This window comes from Salmo salar, chromosome 14 (assembly GCF_965601325.2).
Source record: "Salmo salar chromosome 14, fSalSal1, whole genome shotgun sequence".
Classification (NCBI taxonomy): domain Eukaryota; kingdom Metazoa; phylum Chordata; class Actinopteri; order Salmoniformes; family Salmonidae; genus Salmo; species Salmo salar.
Window position 1 is genome coordinate 103,078,526 of NC_138304.1, and position 25,072 is coordinate 103,103,597.

Sequence of the window (25,072 nt, forward strand, 5' to 3'; positions counted from 1 at the left end):
TCTGTGAGTATAACAGAACTCATATGGCAGGCAAAAACCTGAGAAAAATCCAACCAGGAAGTGGGAAATCTGAGGTTTATAGTTTTTCAAGTGATTGCCTATCCAATATACAGTGTAAATGGGGTCACACTTCCTAAGGCTTCCACTAGATGTCAACAGTCTTTAGAACATTGTTTCAGGCTTCTACTGTGAAGGGGTAGAGAATAAGAGCTGTTTGATTCAGAGGTCTGGCTGAATGCCATGAGCTAAGTCTCGCGCGCGACCATGGGCGCGAGCTGCATTCCCTTTCACTTCTAAAGACAAAGGAATTGTCCTGTTAGAATATTATTGAAGATTTATGATAAAAACATCCTAAAGATTGATTCTATACATCGTTTGACATATTTCTACAAACTGTAATGGAAGTTTTTTTACTTTTCGTCTGGACTTAGTTCTTGCGCCTTGTGCATTTAGATTAGTGAACTGAGCGCGCGAACAAAAAGGAGGTATTTGGACATAAAGATGAACTTTATCGAACAACTCAAACATTTATTGTGGAACTGGGATTCCTGGGAGTGCATTCCGATGAAGATCATCAAAGGTAAGTGAATATTTGTAACTTTTACTGACTCCACAACATGGCGGGTATCTGTATGGCTTGTTTTGGTGGTTGAGCGCTGTACTCAGATTATTGCATGGTGTGCTTTTGCCGTAAAGCTTTTTTGAAATCTGACACAGCGGTTGCATTAAGGAGATTATATTGTGTAACATGAAGTCCTATGAGTGCCATCTGATGAAGATCATCAAAAGTTAGTGATTCATTTTATCTCTATTTCTGCTTTTCGTGACTCCTCTCTTTGGCTGGAAAATGGCTGTATGTTTTTTTGTGACTAGGCGCTGACCTAACGTAATCGTATGGTGTGCTTTCACTGTAAAGACTTTTTGAAATCTGAGACGATGGCTAGATTAACGAGAAGTTAAGCTTTAATTTGGTGTATTGCACTTGTGAATGTATGAAAGTCTAATATTTCAAATAATTGTTTTTGAATTTCGCACTCTGCCATTTCACCGGATATTGTCGAGGAACCCCTAGCCATAACAGGTTTTAACGTTGAGACTGGTGTTTTGCGGGCACTATTTAATGAAGCTGCCATTTGAGGGACTTGTGAGACGTCTGTTTCTCAAACTAGACACTCTAATGAGCTTGGCCTCTTGCTCAGTTGTGCAACGGGGCCTCCGACTCCTCTTTCCTTTCTGGTTAGAGCCAGTTTGCACTGTTCTGTGAAGGGAGTAGTACACAGCGTTGTACGGGATCTTCAGTTTCTTGGCAATTTCTCTCATGGAATAGCCTTCATTTCTCAGAACAAGAATAGACTGACGAGTTTAAGATGAAAGTTCTTTGTTTCTGGCCATTTTGAGGCTGGAATCGAACCCACAAATGCTGATGCTCCAGATATTCAACTAGTCTAAATAAGGACACTTTTATTGCTTCTTTAATTAGCACAACAGTTTTCAGCTGTGCTAACATAATTGCAAAGGGTTTTCTAATGATCAATTAGCCTTTTAAAATGATAAACTTGGATTAGCTAACACAACGTGCCATTGGAACACAGGAGTGATGGTTGCTGATAATGGGCCTCTGTACGCCTATGTAGATATTCCATAAAAAATCTGCCATTTCCAGAAACAGTAGTCATTTACAACATTAACAGTGTCTACATAGTATTTCGGACCAATTTTATGTTATTTTAATGGACAAAACATTTGCTTTTCTTTCAAAAACAAGAACATTTTGAAGTGACCCCAAACTTTTGAACGTAAGTGTATGTACGGCAAAACCAAATCGGAGAGATAGGTACTGTAGGAGCAAGCCCATGTAATGCTTTTTAGATTAGCACTGGAGTAATATGATCACATTTTTTGGTTCTTGTCAAGATTCTAGCAGCCATGTTTTGCACTAACTGAAGTTTTGTTAGTTTTATCGGGGTAGAGCATTGAAGTAGTCTAATCTTGAAGTGACAAAGGCATGGATTGGCTTTTATGCAAAATTTTGGGACCAAACGTTTCAGATTTTTGCAATGTTACGAAGATGGAAAGAAGCTGTCCTTGAAAATGTCTTGATATGTTCATCAAAAGAGAGATCAGGGTCCAGAGTAACGCCGAGGTCCTTCACAGTTGTATTTGAAACGACTGTACAACCATCAAGATTAATTGTCAGATCCAACAGAATAGTGCTTTGTTTCTTGGGACGTAGAACTAGCATCTCTGTTTTGTCCGAGTTTAAAAGTAAAACATTTGCTGCCATCCACTTCCTTATGTCTGAAACATAGGCTTCCAGGGTAGGCAATTCTGGAGCTTCACCAGGTTTCATCGAAATGTACAGCTGCGTGTCATCCACAAGCAGCGACAGATAAGATCTAAACCAGGCAAGAAGCTGTCCGTGTAGACCAATTAGGGTTTCCAATCTCTCCAAAAGAACGTGGTGATCGATGGTGTCAAAAGCAGCACTAAGGTCTAGAAGCACGAGGACAGATGCAGAGACTTGGTCTGACACCATTAAAAGGTAATTTACCATCTTTACTTGTCCAGTCTCAGTGATAGCATCTAAGACCAGACTGAAGTGTTTCGTATACATTATTTGTCTTCAGGAAGGCAGGGAGTTGGGTCAAGGTTTGGCTTTTTCAAGAGAGGCTTTATTACTGCCACTTTTAGTGAATGTGGTACACATCCAATGGATAGGGAGCCATTTATTATGTTCAAAATAGGAGGGCCAAGCACAGGAAGTAACTCTTTCAGTAGTTTAGCGCTCCCGAGTTGCGCACGGGTCTGAGGCACTGCATCTTAGTGCTAGATACGTCACTACAGACCCTGGTTTGATTCCAGAATGTATCACAACCGGCTGTGATTGGGAGTCCTATAGGGCGGCACACAATTGGCCCAGTGTCGTCTGGGTTAGGGTTTGGCTGGGGTAGGTCATCATTGTAAATAAGAATTGGTTAACTGACTTGCCTAGTTAAATAAAGGTTAAATAAAATAAATACATGCATTTTGTTGGAATAGGGTCCTGCATGAAGGTTTAGAGGCCATGACTATTTTCAAGAATGTGTCAAGAGATACAGGATTAAAAATCTTGAGCATCTCCATTGATCCTAGGTCCTGTTCAGTTCTGTGCAAACTCAGAACAACTGAGCTTTGGAGAAATAATCAGATTCAAATAGGAGTCCGTAATTTGCTTTCTAATGATCATGATCTTGTCATCGTAGAAGTTCACGAATTCATCGCTGCTGAAGTGAAACATCTCTTGTGGAATGCTGCTTTTTAGTATCAGTATCATTTTTTGGGGGGGATTGTTCTTATTCTCCTCAATTAGGTTGGAGAAATGGGATGATCGAGCAGCAGTGAGGGCTCTTCGATATTGCACAGTATTGTCTTTCCAAGCTAGTCGGAAGACTTCCAGTTTGGTGGAATACCATTTCCGTTCCAATTTTCTGGAAGCTTGCTTCAGTGCTTGGGTATTTTACCAGGGAGCAAATTTCTTGTGACCAATTTTTTTTGTGTTTTTAGGGGTGCGACTGCGTCTAGGTATTACACAAGGTTAAATTTAGATCGTCAGTGAGGTGGTTAACCAATTTTTGTACTCCGATGTCCTTGGGTTGGGTGAGGGAGTCTGGAAGGGCATCTAGGAATCTTTGGGTTGTCTGAGGATTTATAGCACGGCATTTGATGATCCTTGATTGGAGTCTGTGCAGATTATTTGTTGCGATTGTAAACGTAATAAGATGGTGGTCCGATAGTCCAGGATTATGAGGAAAAACATTTAGATCCACAATATTTATTCCACAGGACAAAACTAGATCCAGGGTGTGACTGTGGTAATGAGTAGGTCCGGAGACATGTTAGACAAAACCCACTAAGTTGATGATGGCCCCCGAAAGCTTTTTGGAGGTGGTCTGTGGACTTTTTCATGTGTATTAAAGTCACCGATTTATCTGCCATGACTACAAGGTCTGATAGGAATTCGGGGAACTCAGTGAGGAACGCTGTATACGGCCCAGGAGACCTGTAAATAGTAGCTATAAAAAGTTGCAGACCACGTCAAATAAACAATAGTTTAATATTCCAACAGGGGCAGGAAATAGCAGGAAATAGACAGGTCAGGGCAGGCAATCGACAGGTCCAGACAGGCAATCCCGTGTGGCTCAGTTGGTAGAGCATGGTGTTTGCAATGCCAGGGTTGTGGGTTTGATTCCCACGTGGGACCAGTACGGGGAAAAAAATGTATGAAATGTATGCATTCACTACTGTAAGTCGCTCTGGATAAGAGTGTCTGCTAAATGACTAAAATGTAAAATGCAATCGTCAAGGTAGGTAGGCGTCAGTAAACTAGTGGTGGGGCAATGGTACCGGGCGGCAGGCAGGGTCAGGGTAAGGCAGAGGTCGGTAATCCAGAGGGGGGGCAAAGGTACAGGTCGGCAGGCAGGTTCAGGGGCAGGCAGAGTGGTCAGGCAGGCGGGCTCGGAGTCAGGACAGGCAAGGGTCAAAACCAGGAGGGCGAGGAAAGAGAGACTGGAAAAAACAGGAGCTGAGACCCAAAATGTTGGTTGACTTGAACAAACAAGACGAACTGGCAACAGAGAACACGGGGAAGATGGGTGACACCTGGAGGGGGGTGGAGACAATCACAAAGACAGGTGAAACAGATCAGAGTGGGATTTCTGTGCTGGCCCCCCCACGGGGGGCCAGCACAGAAAAAAATGTATGAAATTGTATGAAATGTATGCATTCACTACTGTAAGTCGCTCTGGATAAGAGCGTCTGCTAAATGACTAAAATGTAAAAAAAAAAAAAAAAAAAGATGAAAATGCAGTCATTTTTTGGGGGTAAATTGAAATTGTCTGTCAAATGTTAGCAACATCTTTGCAGGATGTGTGGGGGATATGGTCACTAATGTAATCAGGAAGAGAGGCCTAATTTAACACAGTAAATGAATCAGGCTTGAGCCATGTTTCAGTCAGGCCAATCACATCACAATTATGATCAGTGGCTGTGACTGCCTTGGAAGTGAGGCATCTAACATTAAGTAAACCTATTTTGAGATGTGAGAGATCACAATCTCTTTCAATAATAACAGGAATGGAGGAGGTCTCTATTCCAATGAGATTGCTAAGGCGAACACTGCCATGTATAGTTTTGCTCAACCTAGATTGAGGCACAGATACGGTCTCAATGGGGATAGCTGAGCAGACTACACTGACTGTGCTAGTGGCAGACTCCACTAAGCTGGCAGGCTGGCTAACAGCCTGCTGCCTGGCCTGCACCCTATATAATTGTGGAGCTAGGGGAGTTAGAGCCCTGTCTATGTTCGTAGATAAGATGAGAGCACCCCTCCAGCTAGGATGGAGTCCATCACTCCTCATCAGGCCAGGCTTGGTCCTGTTTATGGGTGAGTCCCAGAAAGAGGGCCAATTATCTACAAATGATATATTTTGGGAGGGGCAGAAAACTGTTTTCAACCAGCGATTTGAGTTGTGAGACTCTGCTGTAGAGCTCATCACTCCCCCTAACTGGGAGGTGGCCAGAGACAATTACTCGATGCCGACAGACTGTTTAATCCTAACAGGTCTTCCCTGTGGCTCAGTTGGTAGAGCATGGTGTTTGCAACGCCAGCGTGGTGTGTGCAACGTCAGGGTTGTGGGTTCGATTCCCACGGGGGGCCAGTGTATGCATTCACTACTGTAAGTTGCTCTGGATAAGAGCGTCTACTAAAATGTAAAAAAATGTAACATCGTTGGCACTCACATTGATAACAATATCCCAATATCTAAGCTTGCCAGTTTTAGCCTTAGCTAGCACCCTCTTCAGATTAGCCTTTACGTCGGTAGCCCTGCCCCCAGGTTAACAGTGTATGATCGCTGGATGATTTATTTTTTAAGTGTAATACTGTGGGTAATGGAGTCGCCAATGACAAGGGTTTTCAATTTGTCAGAGCTAATGGTGGGAGGCTTCGGCGGCTCAGACCCCTTAACGGGTGGAGGAGAAACCTGAGAAGGCTCGGCCTCTGACTCCGACTCGTTGTTTAATAGGGAGAACCCGTTGAAAGTTTCTGTCGGCTGAATGAGTGACACCAGTTGAGCATGCCAAAAGCATTTCTTTCCAGAAGCCATAAGAAAATTGTCCGGCTGCGGGGACCGTGCGAGGGGATTTATATTACTATCTGTACTTACACAGACGCTGTTTCATCCTTTCCTACACTTAAATTACCCTCGCCTAACGATTGCGTCTGAAGCTGGGCTTGCAGCACAGCTATCCTCGCCGTAAGGCGATCGTTCTCCTATATATTATGAGTACAGCGACTGCAATTAGAAGGCATAGCGTTAATGTTACTACTTAGCTTTTTCGGCTAGTGGAGGTCCTGTAGAACCATGTTCAGATAAAGCGTCCGTAGTAAAAAAGTTTAATGAAAAAAGTTGTGTGAGGAAAAAAAAACGAAGACGTTGGTAAATGTGTTAAATGCATATATTTCAAACGGTTATTAAATGTAAAAATCAAATAGTTTGGCAGGTAGCAACAACCAGCAGAGCAGCACAGGACAACATTACGCTAAAAGTTTCAAGAAAATAACAACATTTATATGATATTTATATGATATTTCTAAATATGATATTATGATGTTAAAATAGTAGAATGGAAGAATGATGGAGGGGGGGGGGGGTAAATAGGCAAATAACTATAGGAGTGAACCGCACGGTCTGAGCAGTTGGTAGAGCATGGTGTTTGCAACGCCAGGGTTGTGGGTTCGATTCCCACAGGGGGACCAGTACGGAGAAAAAAAAATGTATGAAATGTATGCATTCACTACTGTAAGTCGCTCTGGATAAGAGCGTCTGCTAAATTACTAAAATGTAAAAAAAAAAATATATATATATATAGATTATATTTACATTGGTGTTTCTGACCCCCTGGTTGACCTTTACTTGTGGCATCCGGTCAGGAGTTTAGGAAGTGCAGCTCAGTTTCCACCTCATTTTGTGGGCAGTGGCCACATATCCTGTCTTCTCTTGAGAGCCAGGTCTGTCTATAGCGACTTCTCTCAATAGCAAGGCTATGCTCACTAAGTCTGTACATAGTCAAAGATTTCCTTAATTTTGTATTAGTCACAGTGGTCAGGTATTCTGCCACTGTGTACTCTCAGTTTAGGGCCAAATAGAATTCTAGTTTGCTCTGTTTTTTGGTTGAGTCTTTCCAATGTGTCAAGTAATTATGGTTGGGTCTAATTGTGTTGCTGTCCTGGGGCTCTGTGGGGTCTGTTTGTGTTTGTGAACAGAGCCCCAGGACCAGCTTGCTTAGGGGACTCTTCTCCAGGTTAATTTCTCTGTAGGTGATGGCTTTGTTATGGAAGGTTTGGGAATCGCTTTTCTGGTTTTTGATAATTAGTGGGTATCAGCCTAATTCTGCTCTGCTCTAATTCTGCTCTGCATTCTGCTCTGCATTCTGCTCTGCATTCTGCTCTGGACCTTTTTTTGGACACCATTACTGAGATTCACTGTCAGGGCCCAGGTCTGACAGAATCTGTGCAGAAGATCTAGGTGCTGCTGTAGACCCTCCTGGGGATAGAAGCAACAGATCATCTCCAAACAGTAGACATTTGATTTCCGAGCCCGCTAGAGTGAGTCCTTGTGCTACATACTGTTCTAGTGCCATAGCCAATTCATTGATACAAATGTTGAAGAGAGTGGGGCTCATGCTGTTCCCCTTACACCACTATTGCAAGGAAAATATTTCTCTCTCTCTCTCTCTCTCTCTCTCTCTGTCTCTCTCTCTCTCTCTCCTTTTTGTGGTTTGAATCAGTCTCCTTCTCTCTATGGTAAAAGTTGAATAATAAGTTGTCAGCCACTCCCTAATTTACTCAAACACTAAGCTGAGGGTGTAGCAGCCATGTTTACCTAGCTAGTGCACTCAGTATGGGCAGTACATCCCTCCCCTCTTGTGCCAACCAAGCTGAGTAAGTCTTATTAAAGACCCACCTTTCCTGAGTGCAGTTGAGTATTTTTTTTACCAAAGGGTAGAAACCCACTGGGAACGAGAGGCGGTTGTGACAAGAGCCAGGGGCCTGTTGAAGGCTGAACTGAACTTATACTACAAATTCTAATTCTACAACTTGTACATCCGCTATGAACTGGGCGTTTTTGCAGGGCCTGCTTAGCGGGGTCAATAAGTACTCCACGGCGTTCGGTCGTATCTGGCTCTCCGTCGTCTTCATCTTCAGACTCATGGTCTTCGTCGTGGCTGCGGAGAAAGTGTGGGGTGACGAGCAGAAAGACTTTGACTGCAACACCCGCCAACCTGGCTGCCACAACGTCTGTTACGACCACTTCTTCCCTGTCTCCCACAGCCGGCTCTGGGCACTCCAACTCATCTTCGTCACCTGTCCCTCGCTCCTGGTCGTCCTCCATGTTGCGTACAGAGATGAACGAGAGCGGAAACACTGTCTGAAGCACGGTGAGGGATGCACCCGTCTGTATGACAATACGGGGAAGAAGCGCGGCGGCCTGTGGTGGACCTACCTCTTCAGTCTGCTATTTAAGATGGCGGTGGACGGCGTGTTCATCTTTCTGTTGTTTTACATCTACGAGGCGTACTTCTTCCCGCTGGTGGTGAAGTGCTCAGAGGACCCCTGTCCCAACGAGGTGGACTGCTTTATTGCCAGGTATTGCTATTATTATTACTATTATTACAAACAGAGCACACTTTGCACTGATCATTGCCATGACCCTGCATGACCCTGACCATCAGGAGAATCTCTTGAGCGCTAAAGTATCACAAATGCTGCACTTGTTGAGGTGATGAACGGCGTGAGCTAAACCAGTATGTGATTACAATGCTTTGTTATTTTTGAACAACCATGTACTGTTTCACGAAGCTCATCTTTTATTGTCTGCTCCCCAGGCCAACAGAGAAGCGAGTGTTCACGGTCTTCATGGTGGTGATAAGCTTGGTGTGTATACTCTTGACCCTGTGTGAGATCCTCTACCTGCTGGGGAAGAAGTGCAAAGAGTGTATTGGCGGTGGAGGACCCCGTGCCATCAGGGAGAGACCCCAGTTCACCATGCCAGCTACCATACCCCTGACAGAGAAAGATACCTCTGTGTTCAAGCAGTCTGAACTAAAGAAGATGAATATGGCTGATGGGGATAGAGGAGTGGATAAGAGAGAGAGCCCTGCTCCGGGTTACAGTGTGACCGTCTCTTAAGAGTGTTATCTTTAATTCTGGTCCTGGAGACGCCATAACTTGTTCAGGCTTTCCGTTCAAGCCCAGTATTAATACCTGATTAGATGCATCTAATCAAGGCATTGATGATTAGTTGATCAGTTGTTTTATGCTAGTAAGTCTAGTAGTAGTTGGTATATAGTACTGGTCTGGAAGAAAAGCCTATGGAAAGACTACAACATTTTGTTATGTCTGTGTCAAGGCAAGGGCCACATATACTGTTCAGTGTGAGTATGAAGATATGGGTCTGATACTCCAAAATGTTGTTTACAAAGTCACTGCCAAAATGGGAAAATATTTTGTACATGTTTAGTCATGATTAATTCGAGAATGACATGCCATCTGTTTTTTTGTAAGCAGTTTTTATTTCATGAAATGTACATTATTTCTAGTCTTGTTCAGTTATTGATAAGTGTAATATAATTTCAAGTCTGATGATTGTAGTTTGCTTGTAATTTGAAATAAAACCATATTTTATTATGATCTATTATATATATTTTTTGTTGTATTTTCTATAAATATAAATGTTTCTTCAATTTCAACTAAAATATCATGATGATTTTCAACTTAATAAGTAAAGTCCATTGAGCACAAAGCTGATAGTAAATCGGATTCAAGGACTCTTATTCATTCCATCAACCATTTATAGGCCGTTTTACAGTACATATAGCATGCTAGCACAACAGGAGGAGCAACAGTACTACACTTTCAGTGCTTTACACAATGTCATTAAATGGATCACATATTTTAACCGTTATTTAAGTCGGTTAAGAACAAATTCTTATTTTACAATGACGGCCTAGGAACAGTGGGTTAACTGCCTTGTTCAGGGGCAGAACGACAGATTTTTACCATGTCAGCTCAGGGATTCGATATAGCAACCTTTCGGTTACTGGCCCAATGCTAGCTATCTACTAGGCTACCTGCCACCCCAACAGTCTCACAGATAAGTTATCATATGTGGTGTATACATTTTGAATGAAGTTTGTTCAAGAGTCCCTCAAAACATTCACATGAACCTTAAAGTAACAAAGTTAATTCCTTGTGGCATGCAGCTTGCAAAACACCTGATGAGATTTTTTTGCAATGAAAGAGAACCACAAAGTGACACACCTTAATAGTGAAATGAATTAAATAGTAGTTTATTCTACAGGTTGGCAGTAGTAGGTTGGGAGTGGTCAGTAAGCAGGGGTGATAGACCATCTATCTACATTAAAATGACCCCTCCTAAATGATCTGATCACAGTCACATCCGGCATGACTAAAAGCCCCATCAGCCTGGGCAGCAGGACCAGCTGTACAGCTGTGTGATGTGGTAGTGAGAGGTGACACCTTCTATAGATGAATGAGCCGTCTAGTCTAGATAAAGAGTGTCTGCTAAATGATGTGGTGGTGAGGTGTGATGTGGTAGTGAGAGGTGACACCTTCTATAGATGAATGAGCCGTCTAGTCTAGATAAAGAGTGTCTGCTAAATGACTCAAAATATACATGTACATTTGCTGAATGGGCATGAACACCAATGTTCAGTGTTTGAGTATCTAGAAGAATGAAGCAACAACAAATACTACAGACACAGTCACCGTATCAATTCTCTGTGAGACTGGAGTGTCCTATGTCCACATCCCGATACCTCTGTACCATAGTTCCATCTCTCCGGGCAAATAAAGGATCAGCGTTTTTTTATCTCGGAATCTGTGGCAGTGCCGGATAAATGAGGGTGACTAAGCAGACATGGAGTGGTACCAAACCATACTCGTCATCTGTTTGGGCCTGGGGTGTTACCGATACCAGAGTCACCTGGTGGGAACACTTAGTCACCATGACAACTCCGATGTTGATTTTAACAAGGGTATTGCATCACTAACTGGCCAGTGGAGAGAAGAAGAAGAAGAAGAAGAAGACCCACAGCACTGATTCCAAAGCTTGACCACACCTCCTGAGTGTGGCTAAATCATCATGTCCAGACTTACAGTAGTGGTGCAGCCATTTTGTTCAGCCCTGCCATTCAATAGTCAAATCAGACTGAGGCAAAGTTGAACAGAGAGACGGACAAGCTTTGAACAGAGAGACGGACAAGCTTAAATGGATTGGGCATCAGCCTAGTGATCCGAAACAACTGTAAGTATGACTTGACTAATAATCCATCTGTAATAGTGATACGAATTACTTTTGCCTCAAAATGATGTGTATTCAGCAACAGGTAACTATCACATACTCTACCTGTTTTGGAATATAATTCCACTGTTTTCATAAGAAATTACTTTGCTCAAGATGTTCTCCTATGAAATCCCGCAACAACAAAATGTGATTTTGTGAGCGTTAGACTCTTGATGGAAGGCAAACAGTGTTTTGATCAAATATTAAAGCCGCATTTCTTCAAAGAACCCCACGCCTTTAAGCAAACAGCTTCAGAAGGTGAAGAGAGAGTCGCAGGGAGATTTGGATGAAAAGTTGGATCAGAGTAAAAAAAAAAAAGGCTGTGAACAGATCTTTCAAAAGAAAAATACTTTTAACACCCAAAAGAAAATGTATTTCTATGTAAAATTGAAGAGTTGTATTATATGTTGTTCAGCTGGTAGATGTTTCCTGTTGTTTATAGCTTTATTACCTAGCATTCTGTAGCCTTCCAGTAGGGCAGGCGATGGCAATGCCAGTGTTAGGTGATGCCAAAGGGGTCTGGAACTTGATTTTAATTAGTTCCCTTTCCCTGAAATGGAGGATGGACTGGCTCAATACATACCCTGGTTGTTTAACCGTTATTCATACACTTATTAATTAATCACTTTCTCTTCTTCCTCCAGCTTCACACAGCCGGGTGAAAGTTCAACGGTGACAGAAGGGGATCCCACTCCGATCTCACCATGGACTGGAAGACCTTCGAGGCGCTGCTTAGCGGGGTCAATAAATACTCTACCGCGTTTGGACGTATCTGGCTCGCGGTGGTCTTCGTGTTTCGCGTCATGGTCTTTGTCGTGGCCGCAGAACGCGTCTGGAGTGAGGACCAGAAAGACTTTGACTGCAACACTCGCCAACCCGGCTGCGCCAATGCCTGTTACGACCACTTCTTTCCTGTCTCCCACACCAGGATCTGGGCACTCCAGCTCATCTTCGTCACCTGTCCCACCTTCATGGTCGTGATGCACGTGGCGTACCGCGAGGAACGCGAACGCAAGTACCGCATCACACATGGTGAAAACGCCCGTCTCTACGACAACACAGGACAGAAGCACGGAGGACTCTGGTGGACATATCTCCTCAGCCTCTTCTTCAAAACGGCCATCGAGGTGGCGTTCCTCTACCTCCTGCATCTCATCTACAACAACTTTGACCTGCCGCGCCGCGTCATTTGCGACCTTTGGCCTTGTCCTAACCAGGTGGATTGCTACATCGGCCGGCCCACGGAGAAGAGGGTGTTTACCTACTTCATGGTAGGGGCGTCGGCTGTGTGTATAGTGCTCAACGTGTGTGAGATCTTTTACCTGATAGCCATCCGGTTGCTGAGGATCAGTCATCGGGGAAGCCTCCATACCTCCCCCAACATTAGATGCTCTGAGCTGGACTGTGATGGGTGTCAGGCGCTGGCGGAGACAGCAGAGTACCAGGAGTGCAATGAGGCCAACTTAGCCATGGAGAAGAAAAGTACATCTATATTTTGAGTCAGACAATGAAACTTTTTACAATTTAACTTTTATTAGATGACAAATCTTTATTGACTAAATGTTGTCAACTAAAATCAGAGTTTTATCAATACATTTATTTTAGTCAAATGTAATTGTTATGGCCACCACCTCACCCTCCCTTACGGACACGCCTCTGTGAGGGTGAAAGACTGACGGACGTTAACAGTTTTTGAAAGTGATTTGACAGGTCGTGTTCCTCTGCTCAGACTTTGCTGACGAATACCAGAGTTTACAACACATGGTCGGTATTTTACATGTTAGCTAAGCGCATCTTATGCTAATCTGGTGTCCGACTGCACAGTCGATGTAACGTCTGAGGAAGGAAACGCAACACTCTGCTCATCTGATCTGGTCCCCTGCTTTTTTCTGTATTGTTTTAACTTTTTATATTTACAGTTAATTTAATATTATCTTAATTCGTTTTTTCCTTAATAATTTCAAGTTTCCTTACAGTGAAATGCAGGGCAGTGTACAGACCTTTCATTCATGTCTTGAACTTCATAACATAGACTACTAACTGCCTCTCTAGCGAACATTTTAAATATTTTCAGCATAGGCCTGTTTATCTCTGCAACAACACACTCACTCATTACAAATTGTAAGCAAGCTAATTACAGTGCCTCCAAAAGACACGATTGACATCTGAAAAAAGGGTAGGCTATCAGCTGGTTTTTATTTAAGAAAATGTCCCCTTTATTTATCTAGGCAAGTCAGTTAAGAACATATTCTTATTTACAACGAAGACACTGGGCCAAATGTGCGACGCCCTGTGGGACTCCCAATCACAGCCAGTTGTGATACAGCCACGGTGTCTGTATTGACGCCTCTAGCACTGAGACGCACTGCCTTAGACCGCTGCGCCACTACGGAGCTGATCTTTGATGTTGATGATTGATGGATATCTACTATTCACCTAGCCCAATTTTTTTTTTTTTTTTTTACTGATTGTGATTCATCTTCAATGCGATTAAATAATAACTTTAGAATATAGCCTAATATTTATAATCTTCAAACTAATGATATATGGCTGGCTGGTAAGAGGCTTGTGTGGATATTGTAGTATATGGTGGTTAGCTAGAGTGTAGACTACCTGTGTTCAGTGCTTCATTTGTAAATCTGAAGGTGCCATAACAAAAAGTGAGGGGGGGGGGGGGGGGGGGACCTAGGGAGTTCTGAGGTACCCGAACACGTGAAAAAAAGCCCCCTTTATAATAAAGTATTGCTTATCATCACCTTTATAATAAAGTATTGCATATCATCACCTTCATAATAAAGTACTGCAAATCATCACCTTTATAATAAAGTGTTGCATATCATCACCTTTATAATAAAGTATTGCATATCATCGCCTTTATAATAAAGTATTGCATATCATCACCTTCATAATAAAGTACTGCAAATCATCACCTTTATAATAAAGTATTGCATATCATCACCTTTATAATAAAGTATTGCATATCATCACATTTATAATAAAGTATTCCATATCATCACCTTTATAATAAAGTATTGCATGCATATCATCACCTTTATAATAAAGTATTGCATGTCATCACCTTTATAATAAAGTATTGCATATCATCACATTTATAATAAAGTATTCCATATCATCACCTTTATAATAAAGTATTCCAAGCATATCATCACCTTTATAATAAAGTATTGCATGTCATCACCTTTATAATAAAGTATTGCATGTCATCACCTTTATAATAAAGTATTGCATATCATCACCTTTATAATAAAGTATTGCATATCATCACCTTTATAATAAAGTATTGCATGTCATCACCTTTATAATAAAGTATTCCAAGCATATCATCACCTTTATAATAAAGTATTGCATATCATCACCTTTATAATAAAGTATTGCATATCATCACCTTTATAATAAAGTATTGCATATCATCACCTTTATAATAAAGTATTGCATGCATATCTGTCACGTCCTGACCCTAGTAAGAGGTCATTTTCTATAGTAGAGTTGGTCAGGGCGTGACAGGGGGTGTTTTGGATATTTCTATGTTTTCTATTTCTATGTATTAGTTCTAGTTTTTCTATTTCTATGTTGGGGTTGTTTGGGTTAATCTCCAATTGGAGGCAGCTGATCCTCGTTGTAGGGGTTTTTCTTCCTGGGTTTTTGTGGGTAGTTGTTTTCTGTTTAGTGTATATCGCCTGACGGAACTGGTTTCAGTCGTTTTGTTGTTTTGTTTAAGTATATTAATTAAAAGTAAATATGAGCACTCTACACGCTGCGCCTTGGTCCCCTTTAGACGACCCGCGTTACAATATCATCACATTTATAATAAAGTATTGCATATCATCACCTTCATAATAAAATATTGCATATCATCACCTTTATAATAAAGTATTCCATTCATAGCATCACCTTTATAATAAAGTATTGAATATCATCACCTTTATAATAAGTATTGCCTATCATCACATGTATAATAAAGTATTGCATAGCATCACCTTTATAATAAAGTATTGCATATCATCACCTTTATAATAAAGTATTGCATATCATCACCTTTATAATAAGTATTGCATATCATCACATGTATAATAAAGTATTGCATATCATCACCTTTATAATAAAGTATTTCATGCATATCATCACATTTATAATAAAGTATTGCATATCATTACCTTTATAATAAAGTATTGCATATCATCACCTTTATAATAAAGTATTGCATATCATCACCTTTATAATAAAGTATTGCATATCATTACCTTTATAATAAAGTATTGCATATCATTACCTTTATAATAAAGTATTGCATATCATCACCTTTAAAATAAAGTATTCCATTCATATCATCACCTTTAAAATAAAGTATTCCATGCATATCATCACCTTAATAATTAAGTATTGCATATCATCGCCTTTATAATAAAGTATTGCATATCATCACCTTTATAATAAAGTATTGCATATCATCACCTTTATAATAAAGTATTGCATATCATCACCTTTATAATAAAGTATTGCATATCATCACCTTTATAATAAAGTATTGCATTTCATCACCTTTATAATAAAGTATTGCATATCATCACCTTTATAATAAAGTATTGCATTTCATCACCTTTATAATAAAGTATTGCATATCATCACCTTTATAATAAAGTATTGCATATCATCACCTTTATAATAAAGTATTGCATTTCATCACCTTTATAATAAAGTATTGCATATCATCACCTTTATAATAAAGTATTGCATTTCATCACCTTTATAATAAAGTATTGCATATCATCACCTTTATAATAAAGTATTGCATATCATCACCTTTATAATAAAGTATTGCATATCATCACCTTTATAATAAAGTATTGCATTTCATCACCTTTATAATAAAGTATTGCATATCATCACCTTTATAATAAAGTATTGCATATCATCACCTTTATAATAAAGTATTGCATAGCATCACCTTTATAATATAGTATTCCATGCGTATCATCACCTTTATAATATAGTATTTCATGCGTATCATCACATTTGCGCAGTGGCCGTTGATCAGTCGAGAGGTGCTTACAGAAGTTGCACACATGTATTTTAGATTTTTTTTTGTTGTGAACCTTTATTTAAATATGGAGAACACATGGGGAACATTTTTAGTAACCTAGGGTCTGGGAAAAATGTGGCCTTTTTTAAGCCCATTTCTTGCAGCTATACGTCCTTTTACATGACTTGAGACTTTATAGCAGAATATTTTTTAATACCGCACAAATGATCTAAGATGAATAGAAACGTAACTAATCTTGAATCCATCAATAGCCTAGACCAGGGGTGGGCAAACTATTTGGCTCGAGGGCCACATCGGGATTTTGAAATTCAATGGAGGGACGCATTTGGGGGGGAACAATTGTTTGTAAAAATCAATTTGTGGGGGCCTCCCGAGTGGTGCAACGGTCTAGGCACTGTATCGCAGTGCTCGAGGCGTCACTACAGACCCAGGTTCGATCCTAGGCTGTGTCACAGCTGGCCGTGACTGAGAGACCCATGAGGCGGCGCACAATTGGTGGCACAAATTTCCTTGTCCCATCTCGCTCTAGCGACTCCTGGGGCAGGCTGGGTGCATACACGGTCATCAGGTGTATGGTGTTTCCTCTGACACATTGATGCGGCTGGCTTCCGGGTTAAGTGGGCATTGTGTCAAGAAGCAGTGCAGCTTGGCAGGGTTGTGTATCGGAGGACACACAGCTCTTGACCTTCGCCTCTCCCGAGTCTGTACGGGAGTTGCAGCGATGGGACAAGACTGTAACTACCAATTGGATACCATGAAATTGGGGCGAAATAAGGGCTTAAAAAATATATTTATTTTCATTTTTAATGTCTCGTGGGCCAGATTGAAGTGCCCGGCCGTACTTTGCCCCCCCCCTTGGCCTAGACCTAGGTGTGTGGAGAAACACATTGTACAGTATGAGGAGAAAGTTATAGTCATAAACAAGTTTTCCAGTTTCACTGACTCACTCAATGTCGATGGCCAATGCGCTTGTGCCAAAAGCCTATCTACAATGTTCGCTCAATAGACCTATTAGGAAGTTGATCTAATATGTAGGTAGCCTACAGCAGACAGATTATAGTCTTCTCTTTTCAGCAGGAGCCATTTGCTTTCCAACCTGTATTTGAAATATTGTGTAAGAGCCTGTTTTGTCTGCATGCTGTTCACTGGCAGACGGTAGGCAATGACTTGTTATTGGGCTACACACACGATCCACAGCTAGGCAATTTTTTAAAAGAAGCTATTGATCCTCTGAGGCTAAATGATAGGCCTGCTCCTAGTGTAGTAGGCTATTCTGCAACCTGGACTCAGGGGTAGACGTAACATAGTAAATGTAAATCTGTAAATCTGGAACACTCCAATTAGTATGATGTAATAATTTGTGGATTTGCATCATACATTTAATATGATATGTTACGAATTGCAATTTGTTGTGACGTAACATTAGCTAGGTTAGGGTTAGGGTTAAGGTTAGGGTTAAGGTCAGGAGTTAAGTTAAAGGGTTAGGGGAATGGTTGCTAATTAGCTAAAATGCTTAAGTTGTCTGTGATGAGATGTTTTTCCAGCACCCTTCCCGTGATTCTATAAGAAAATAAATGAGGAAGTGCTGCTGCGTATAGGCTATCAGCCAGTGGTGTAGTGGACGGTATACACCGATACCCAGTTTTTTTTTTCAGTGAGGATTGCATATACGCATTTCTTAATTCACATAATGCGTATCAAAGTAGTGTAATGGAAGTATATGCCGTATCAATTAATAAGGCTGATGGAACGGATCAGAATGTTTAGCTTAAAATGTTGATTAACTAATATTTCTTCACACTTCAGGCTCGGCAACACGGTTAGTAGCGCGAATGTTCAAAAAAAAACTATTTGTGGAAAAACACTGTTCTAACACTGTTCTAAGTTGGAAACATCCATTAGACATTTTGAAAGAAGGGGAGAATTAAAGATGCAACAACTATCAAATCAAATCAAATGTATTTATATAAAGCCCTTCTTACATCAGCTGATGTCACAAAGTGCTGTACAGAAACCCAGCCTAAAACCCCCAAACAGCAAGCAATGCAAGAGTAGAAGCACGGTGTCTAGGAAAAACTCCCTAGAAAGGCCAGAAGCTAGGAAAAACCTAGAGAGGAACCAGGGTATGATGGGTGGCCAGTCCTCTTCTGGCTGTGCCGGGTGGAGATTATAACAGAACATGGCCAATCATGGGTTGCTATGCTAATATGACTAGGATAATGCCTTTGGCTGCTAGACAATGAAATAAAGTTGAAAGAAAACTAATATCACTACTCCTCCTCAATGCTTTACGGTGGGAAATACACATGCAGAGACCATGCGTTCACCTACACCTCGTCTCACAAAGATACAGGAGGTTGGAACCCAAAATGTCCAAATTGGACTCCAGACCAAAGGACAAATTTCCACCTCTGAACAGTTGATGTTGAGATGTGTCTGTTACTTGAACTCTGTGAAGCATTTATTTGGGCTGCAATTTCTGAGGCTGTTAACTCTATTGAACTTATCCTCTGCAGCAGAGGTAACTCTGGGTCTTCCATTCCTGGTACGGTCCTCATGAGAGCCAGTTTCAAAGTTCAAAGTTCTTGAAATGTTCCATATTGACTGGCCTTCATGTCTTAAACTAATGATGTACTGTCATTTGTCTTTGCTTATTTGAGCTGTTCTTGCCATAATATGGACTTGGTCTTTTACCAAATAGGGCTATCTTCTGTATACCACCCCCTACCTTGTCACAACACAGCTGATTGGCTCAAACTCACGAAGAAGGAAAGAAATTCCACAAATTAACTTTTAAAAAGGCACACCTTTTAATTTAAATCCATTCCAGGTGACTACCTCATGAAGCTGGTTGAGAGAATGCCAAGAATGTGCAAAGCTGTCATCAAGACATAGGGTGGCTATTTGAAGAATCTCAAATACAAAATATATTTTGATTTGTTTAACACTTTTTTGGTTACTACATGATTCCATATGTGTTATTTCATAGTTTTGGTTGTTTTCACTATTTTTCTACAATGTAGAAAATAGTAAAAATAAAGAAAAACCCTTGAATGAGTAGGTATTCTAAAATGTTTGACCGGTACTGTATATATATATATATATGTATATATATATGTATACCACCATCCAAAAGAGCACTTGGTGAGTGGGAGGGCAAAGGGGCAGGTGCTTGGACACAGCTAAACTCTATCTGAAACGTTATGTCGGCCTGGCTGTGTTGTATTTGCTTTTTTGATTGGTCCATCTCTCCACCTAGTGGCGACAAAGTACCATCATATCATTTCCTGTGAATAACTTTTTTTTGGGGGGGGGGGGGGCGGGAATAACTTTATATAAATATTGGAAAACTGCATTTTGACCATAGTTTGTGTCATTTGTATTATGTATTATGATTGAATTCATGTTGTTTTAAAATAAAATAGAAAATCACAACAAGTCACGTGTGTGTGTTTAAATTCCAGGGGGACCCGCCTATTTTTTTTTGTGTGTTTTTTTTTATATGTACTTGTGCGGTCGGGTCGGGACGGACTGACGGGGAACGTTCACCAGGAGGAGGGAAAGAGAAAACACATATAAAATCATCATATAGAAATCTATTAGATTGTCAAAATAACACAACATCTGGACAGATGATGACTTAAACGGGGGGGGGGGGGGATTCAAATCACCAACAATGACCAATACAGGTGAATATTGGACTTTAGTTCATAATCTGTTTAACCTTTTGACATGAGTGCTACAGTATTCTGATAGACAGGATACATCATAAAGTGAGTTCTTCAGTTCAGCCACTGAGCCATCCCGTTTCCAACAGGTTTCTGTTGGAACTGTTTTGACTGAAGAATGGGCTACAGGTGGGTTAAAGTCACTGTTAGATTGATCTTTATAAACCCATCTGATCCTATAGTGGCCAGTGGTTGAATTGGAAACGTGTCCTTTTGCAAAAGTTACAGAAATACACCGCACTTCATTATCTGACACATTGTGGTAACCTGAAAGAGAATAGACATTACACTTTGAATGTTTGATGATTAGAATTCCCTTAGTCAACACATGTTATATGACCAACATCTAATATATACTGACAGAAGGGCGTTTGTAAGGACCAGACCAGTACATCAGTTCTAGTCTATGTATCCATCACCCGCCAGGTCAGGAGGAACAAGATTTTACAGTTAGAACCTTGATCGGTGGGCTGTACCAACATATGTGGAGGGGAATGTGGATGTTGTGAAACACCGTTGTGGTTGTGTGAAGGGGGGTGGACACACGAATGGTATAGAGAGGTGATGGAGATGCCTAACGTCTAAACGTCAATAAGTACCCTGGTGAAATGGGTTGGTTCATTTTCAATTCATCTTCTGTAATGTTTTGCTTTTAATGATAGACAGTGAAAACTGAGTAGAAAATGTCTAAGGCTCAATGTACCTGTAATAATGCATGTAATAAATTAAAGTACATATCCTAAATACAACATCGAGCTGTCACTAAGCTTACATTATGATCGCTAAGCTTTTACATTATGATCGCTAAGCTTTTACATTATGATCACTAAGCTTACATTATGATCGCTAAGCTTTTACATTATGATCACTAAGCTTTTACATTATGATCGCTAAGCTTTTACATTATGATCACTAAGCTTTTACATTATGATCACTAAGCTTTTACATTATGATCACTAAGCTTTTACATTATGATCACTAAGCTTTTACATTATGATCACTAAGCTTACATTATGATCGCTAAGCTTTTACATTATGATCACTAAGCTTTTACATTATGATCACTAAGCTTTTACATTATGATCACTAAGCTTTTACATTATGATCACTAAGCTTTTACATTATGATGCATCAGCTTCACAGTGTTGAGATCAGTGTTGAGCCTATCATTATACCACACTGTCTGGATGTTGTCTGATTTTAGATGGCATGTCTCTGTTATACCACAATGTTTACCCAACATCATACATGAACTGGGTTCAAATAATATTTTACATCTTTCAAATAATTTAAGCGTTTGCTTTAGAATGGAATGGCCTGTCGGCTAAGTTTGCACTTTTGGGACTTTTCTATTAGTCCATTGCAAATGGCAAGCTCAATCAAGCACATCAACACTTCAATAAGTACCCTGTTAAAGAAAGTGGTGAAATGGGTTGGTTAATTTTCAATTAAAATTGCAAATGGCAAGCTCAATCAAGCACATCTTAAATATAAGACATTATTTCAAAAAGTATTTGAACCCAGGTCAGCTTCTCATACATGTGAAGCTTCTTGATGCAAAATCCTGTAGTGTAGAGAGACTCTGTTTGGATAGGACCAGAGATAGTACTAGACCCTAGAGATGTGTGTGTTCAGCAGGTAATCATTAATGCCCGTGACATCTCCACTGTGGTTTTAACCCTGGGACTGTGTGGAGCAGATCAATAGTAAATGGACCCTGAACATGGACTTGATGATACTGTCTCTCTCTTCTCTCTCTTCCTCCTTATGATGTTTACATTCTCTCCTGTATCTATGTCCTCTCTCGCTCTCTCTCACGCTCTCTCTCTCGCACTCTCTCTTTCTTGCGCTCTCTCTTTCTCGCTCTCTCGCTCTCTGTCTCTCTCTGTTTATCTCTCTCTGTCTCTGTTTGTCTCTCTCTCTCTCTCTCTGTCTCTCAATCTCTCTTTCTCTTTTCTTTCTCTCTCCTCTGCCTCCCCCTCCCTCTCTATAGGTAGGTGCTGTGCCAGTCTGGAGATGCCCAAGGCCCTGATGAAGATGGGCCTGAGTATGGTGCTTGTAGGACACGTCAACTTCCTGCTGGGGGCGCTAGTCCACGGGGCTGTGCTGCGACACATCAACCTGAACGCACGGACACGCACCGTGGCATACTCCATATCTAATGTAGTGGCACTCACTACCGGACTAGTGGTGAGACTGATATCTAATGTAGTGGCACTCACTACTGGACTAGTGGTGAGACTGAGATATAATGTAGTACTACTGGACTAGTGGTGAGACTGATATCTAATGTAGTACTACTGGACTAGTGGTGAGACTGAGATATAATGTAGTACTACTGGACTAGTGGTGAGACTGATATATAATGTAGTACTACTGGACTAGTGGTGAGACTGAGATATAATGTAGTACTACTGGACTAGTGGTGAGACTGATATCTAATGTAGTACTACTGGACTAGTGGTGAGACTGATATATAATGTAGTACTACTGGACTAGTGGTGAGACTGAGATATAATGTAGTACTACTGGACTAGTGGTGAGACTGATATATAATGTAGTACTACTGGACTAGTGGTGAGACTGATATATAATGTAGTACTACTGGACTAGTGGTGAGACTGAGATATAATGTAGTACTACTGGACTAGTGGTGAGACTGATATCTAATGTAGTACTACTGGACTAGTGGTGAGACTGATATATAATGTAGTACTACTGGACTAGTGGTGAGACTGAGATATAATGTAGTACTACTGGACTAGCTGTAATATGTCCCTGTAGGGTGTTGTCTCATCCAGCTGTAATATGTCCCTGTAGGGTGTTGTCTCATCCAGCTGTAATATGTCCCTGTAGGGTGTTGTCTCATCCAGCTGTAATATGTCCCTGTAGGGTGTTGTCTCATCCAGCTGTAATATGTCCCTGTAGGGTGTTGTCTCATCCAGCTGTAATATGTCCCTGTAGGGTGTTGTCTCATCCAGCTGTAATATGTCTCTGTAGGGTGTTGTCTCATCCAGCTGTAATATGTCCCTGTAGGGTGTTGTAGGAATCCTTGCCATCATCCTGTCTAATAACTATCTCTGTAATGTGTCCCTGTAGGGTGTTGTTGTAGGAATCCTTGCCATCATCCTGTCTAATAACTATCTCTGTAATGTGTCCCTGTAGGGTGTTGTAGGAATGCTGGCCATCATCCTGTCTAATAACTATCTCTGTAATGTGTCCCTGTAGGGTGTTGTAGGAATCCTTGCCATCATCCTGTCTAATAACTATCTCTGTAATGTGTCCCTGTAGGGTGTTGTTGTAGGAATCCTGGCCATCATCCTGTCTAATAACTATCTCTGTAATGTGTCCCTGTAGGGTGTTGTAGGAATCCTTGCCATCATCCTGTCTAATAACTATCTCTGTAATGTGTCCCTGTAGGGTGTTGTTGTAGGAATCCTTGCCATCATCCTGTCTAATAACTATCTCTGTAATGTGTCCCTGTAGGGTGTTGTTGTAGGAATCCTTGCCATCATCCTGTCTAATAACTATCTCTGTAATGTGTCCCTGTAGGGTGTTGTAGGAATGCTGGCCATCATCCTGTCTAATAACTATCTCTGTAATGTGTCCCTGTAGGGTGTTGTAGGAATCCTTGCCATCATCCTGTCTAATAACTATCTCTGTAATGTGTCCCTGTAGGGTGTTGTTGTAGGAATCCTGGCCATCATCCTGTCTAATAACTATCTCTGTAATGTGTCCCTGTAGGGTGTTGTAGGAATCCTTGCCATCATCCTGTCTAATAACTATCTCTGTAATGTGTCCCTGTAGGGTGTTGTTGTAGGAATCCTTGCCATCATCCTGTCTAATAACTATCTCTGTAATGTGTCCCTGTAGGGTGTTGTTGTAGGAATCCTTGCCATCATCCTGTCTAATAACTATCTCTGTAATGTGTCCCTGTAGGGTGTTGTTGTAGGAATCCTTGCCATCATCCTGTCTAATAACTATCTCTGTAATGTGTCCCTGTAGGGTGTTGTTGTAGGAATCCTTGCCATCATCCTGTCTAATAACTATCTCTGTAATGTGTCCCTGTAGGGTGTTGTTGTAGGAATCCTTGCCATCATCCTGTCTAAAAACAAGAAGAGCAGAGTGCTGGTGAGTTACTGATGTTTCATTATGTGTCTGTCTATTCACTGTAAGGTGATGTTACTGATGTTTACTCAATATGTACAGTTGAAGTCGGAAGTTTACATACACCTTAGCCAAATACATTTAAACTCAGTTTTTCACAATTCCTGACATTTAATCCTAATAAAAATTCCCTGTTTTAGGTCAGTTAGGATCACCACTTTATTTTATGAATGTGAAATGTCAGAATAATAGTAGAGAGAATGATTTATTTCAGCTTTTATTTCTTTCATCACATTCCCAGTGGGTCAGAAGTTTACATACACTCAATTAGTATTTGGTAGCATTGCCTTTAAATTGTTTAACTTGCGTTAAACGTTTCGGGTAGCCTTCCACATGCTTCCCACAATAAGCTGGGTGAATTTTGGCCCATTCCTCCTGACAGAGCTGCTGTAACTGAGTCAGGTTTGTAGACCTCCTTTTTCAGTTCTGCCCACACATTTTCTATAGGATTGAGGTCAGGGCTTTGTGATGGCCACTCCAATACCTTGACTTTGTTGTCCTTAAGCCATTTTGCAACTACTTTGGAAGTATGCTTGGGGTCATTGTCCATTTGGAAGACCCATTTGCGACCAAGCTTTAACTTCCTGACTGATGTCTTGAGATGTTGCTTCAATATATCCACATAATTTTCCTGCCTCATGATGCCATCTATTTTGTGAAGTGCACCAGTCCCTCCTGCAGCATAGCACCCCCACAACATGATGCTGCCA

At 40.9% G+C, this 25,072-nt stretch overlaps 3 protein-coding genes across 3 annotated transcripts in view; all 3 read left to right on the plus strand.

Annotated features, from left to right (window-relative positions):
- Positions 1 to 7,999: 7,999 nt before the first annotated feature.
- Positions 8,000 to 9,739, plus strand: LOC106570708 (gap junction beta-4 protein). Its single transcript, XM_014143183.3, has 2 exons — positions 8,000 to 8,686; positions 8,926 to 9,739. Exons 1-2 carry the CDS (start codon positions 8,151 to 8,153, stop codon positions 9,227 to 9,229), a joined length of 840 nt encoding a protein of 279 aa, XP_013998658.1. The 5' UTR covers positions 8,000 to 8,150; the 3' UTR covers positions 9,230 to 9,739.
- A 1,426-nt stretch (positions 9,740 to 11,165) lies between these two features.
- Positions 11,166 to 14,075, plus strand: LOC106570709 (gap junction beta-3 protein). The gene is made up of 2 exons (XM_014143184.3): positions 11,166 to 11,366; positions 12,050 to 14,075. The coding sequence occupies exon 2, from the start codon at positions 12,110 to 12,112 to the stop codon at positions 12,902 to 12,904; it is 795 nt and encodes a 264-aa protein (XP_013998659.1). The 5' UTR covers positions 11,166 to 11,366; positions 12,050 to 12,109; the 3' UTR covers positions 12,905 to 14,075.
- Positions 14,076 to 21,936: 7,861 nt separating this feature from the next.
- LOC106570707 (uncharacterized) overlaps positions 21,937 to 25,072 on the plus strand; it is a 9,544-nt gene continuing 6,408 nt past the window's right edge. Inside the window, exons 1-2 of the mRNA XM_014143182.3 lie at positions 21,937 to 22,385; positions 24,267 to 24,326. Of these exons, the coding sequence (XP_013998657.2) occupies positions 21,963 to 22,385; positions 24,267 to 24,326 (483 nt within the window). The 5' untranslated portion in view covers positions 21,937 to 21,962. The remainder of the gene's footprint in view (positions 22,386 to 24,266; positions 24,327 to 25,072) is intronic.

Bases quoted from the DNA above. Each gene is read 5' to 3' on its own strand.
- LOC106570708 (XM_014143183.3), top strand. From the start codon at position 8,151: ATGAACTGGGCGTTTTTGCAGGGCCTGCTTAGCGGGGTCAATAAGTAC. The intron at 8,687-8,925 runs GTATTGCTATTA...TCTGCTCCCCAG, and splicing joins GTGGACTGCTTTATTGCCAG to GCCAACAGAGAAGCGAGTGT.
- LOC106570709 (XM_014143184.3), top strand. From the start codon at position 12,110: ATGGACTGGAAGACCTTCGAGGCGCTGCTTAGCGGGGTCAATAAATAC.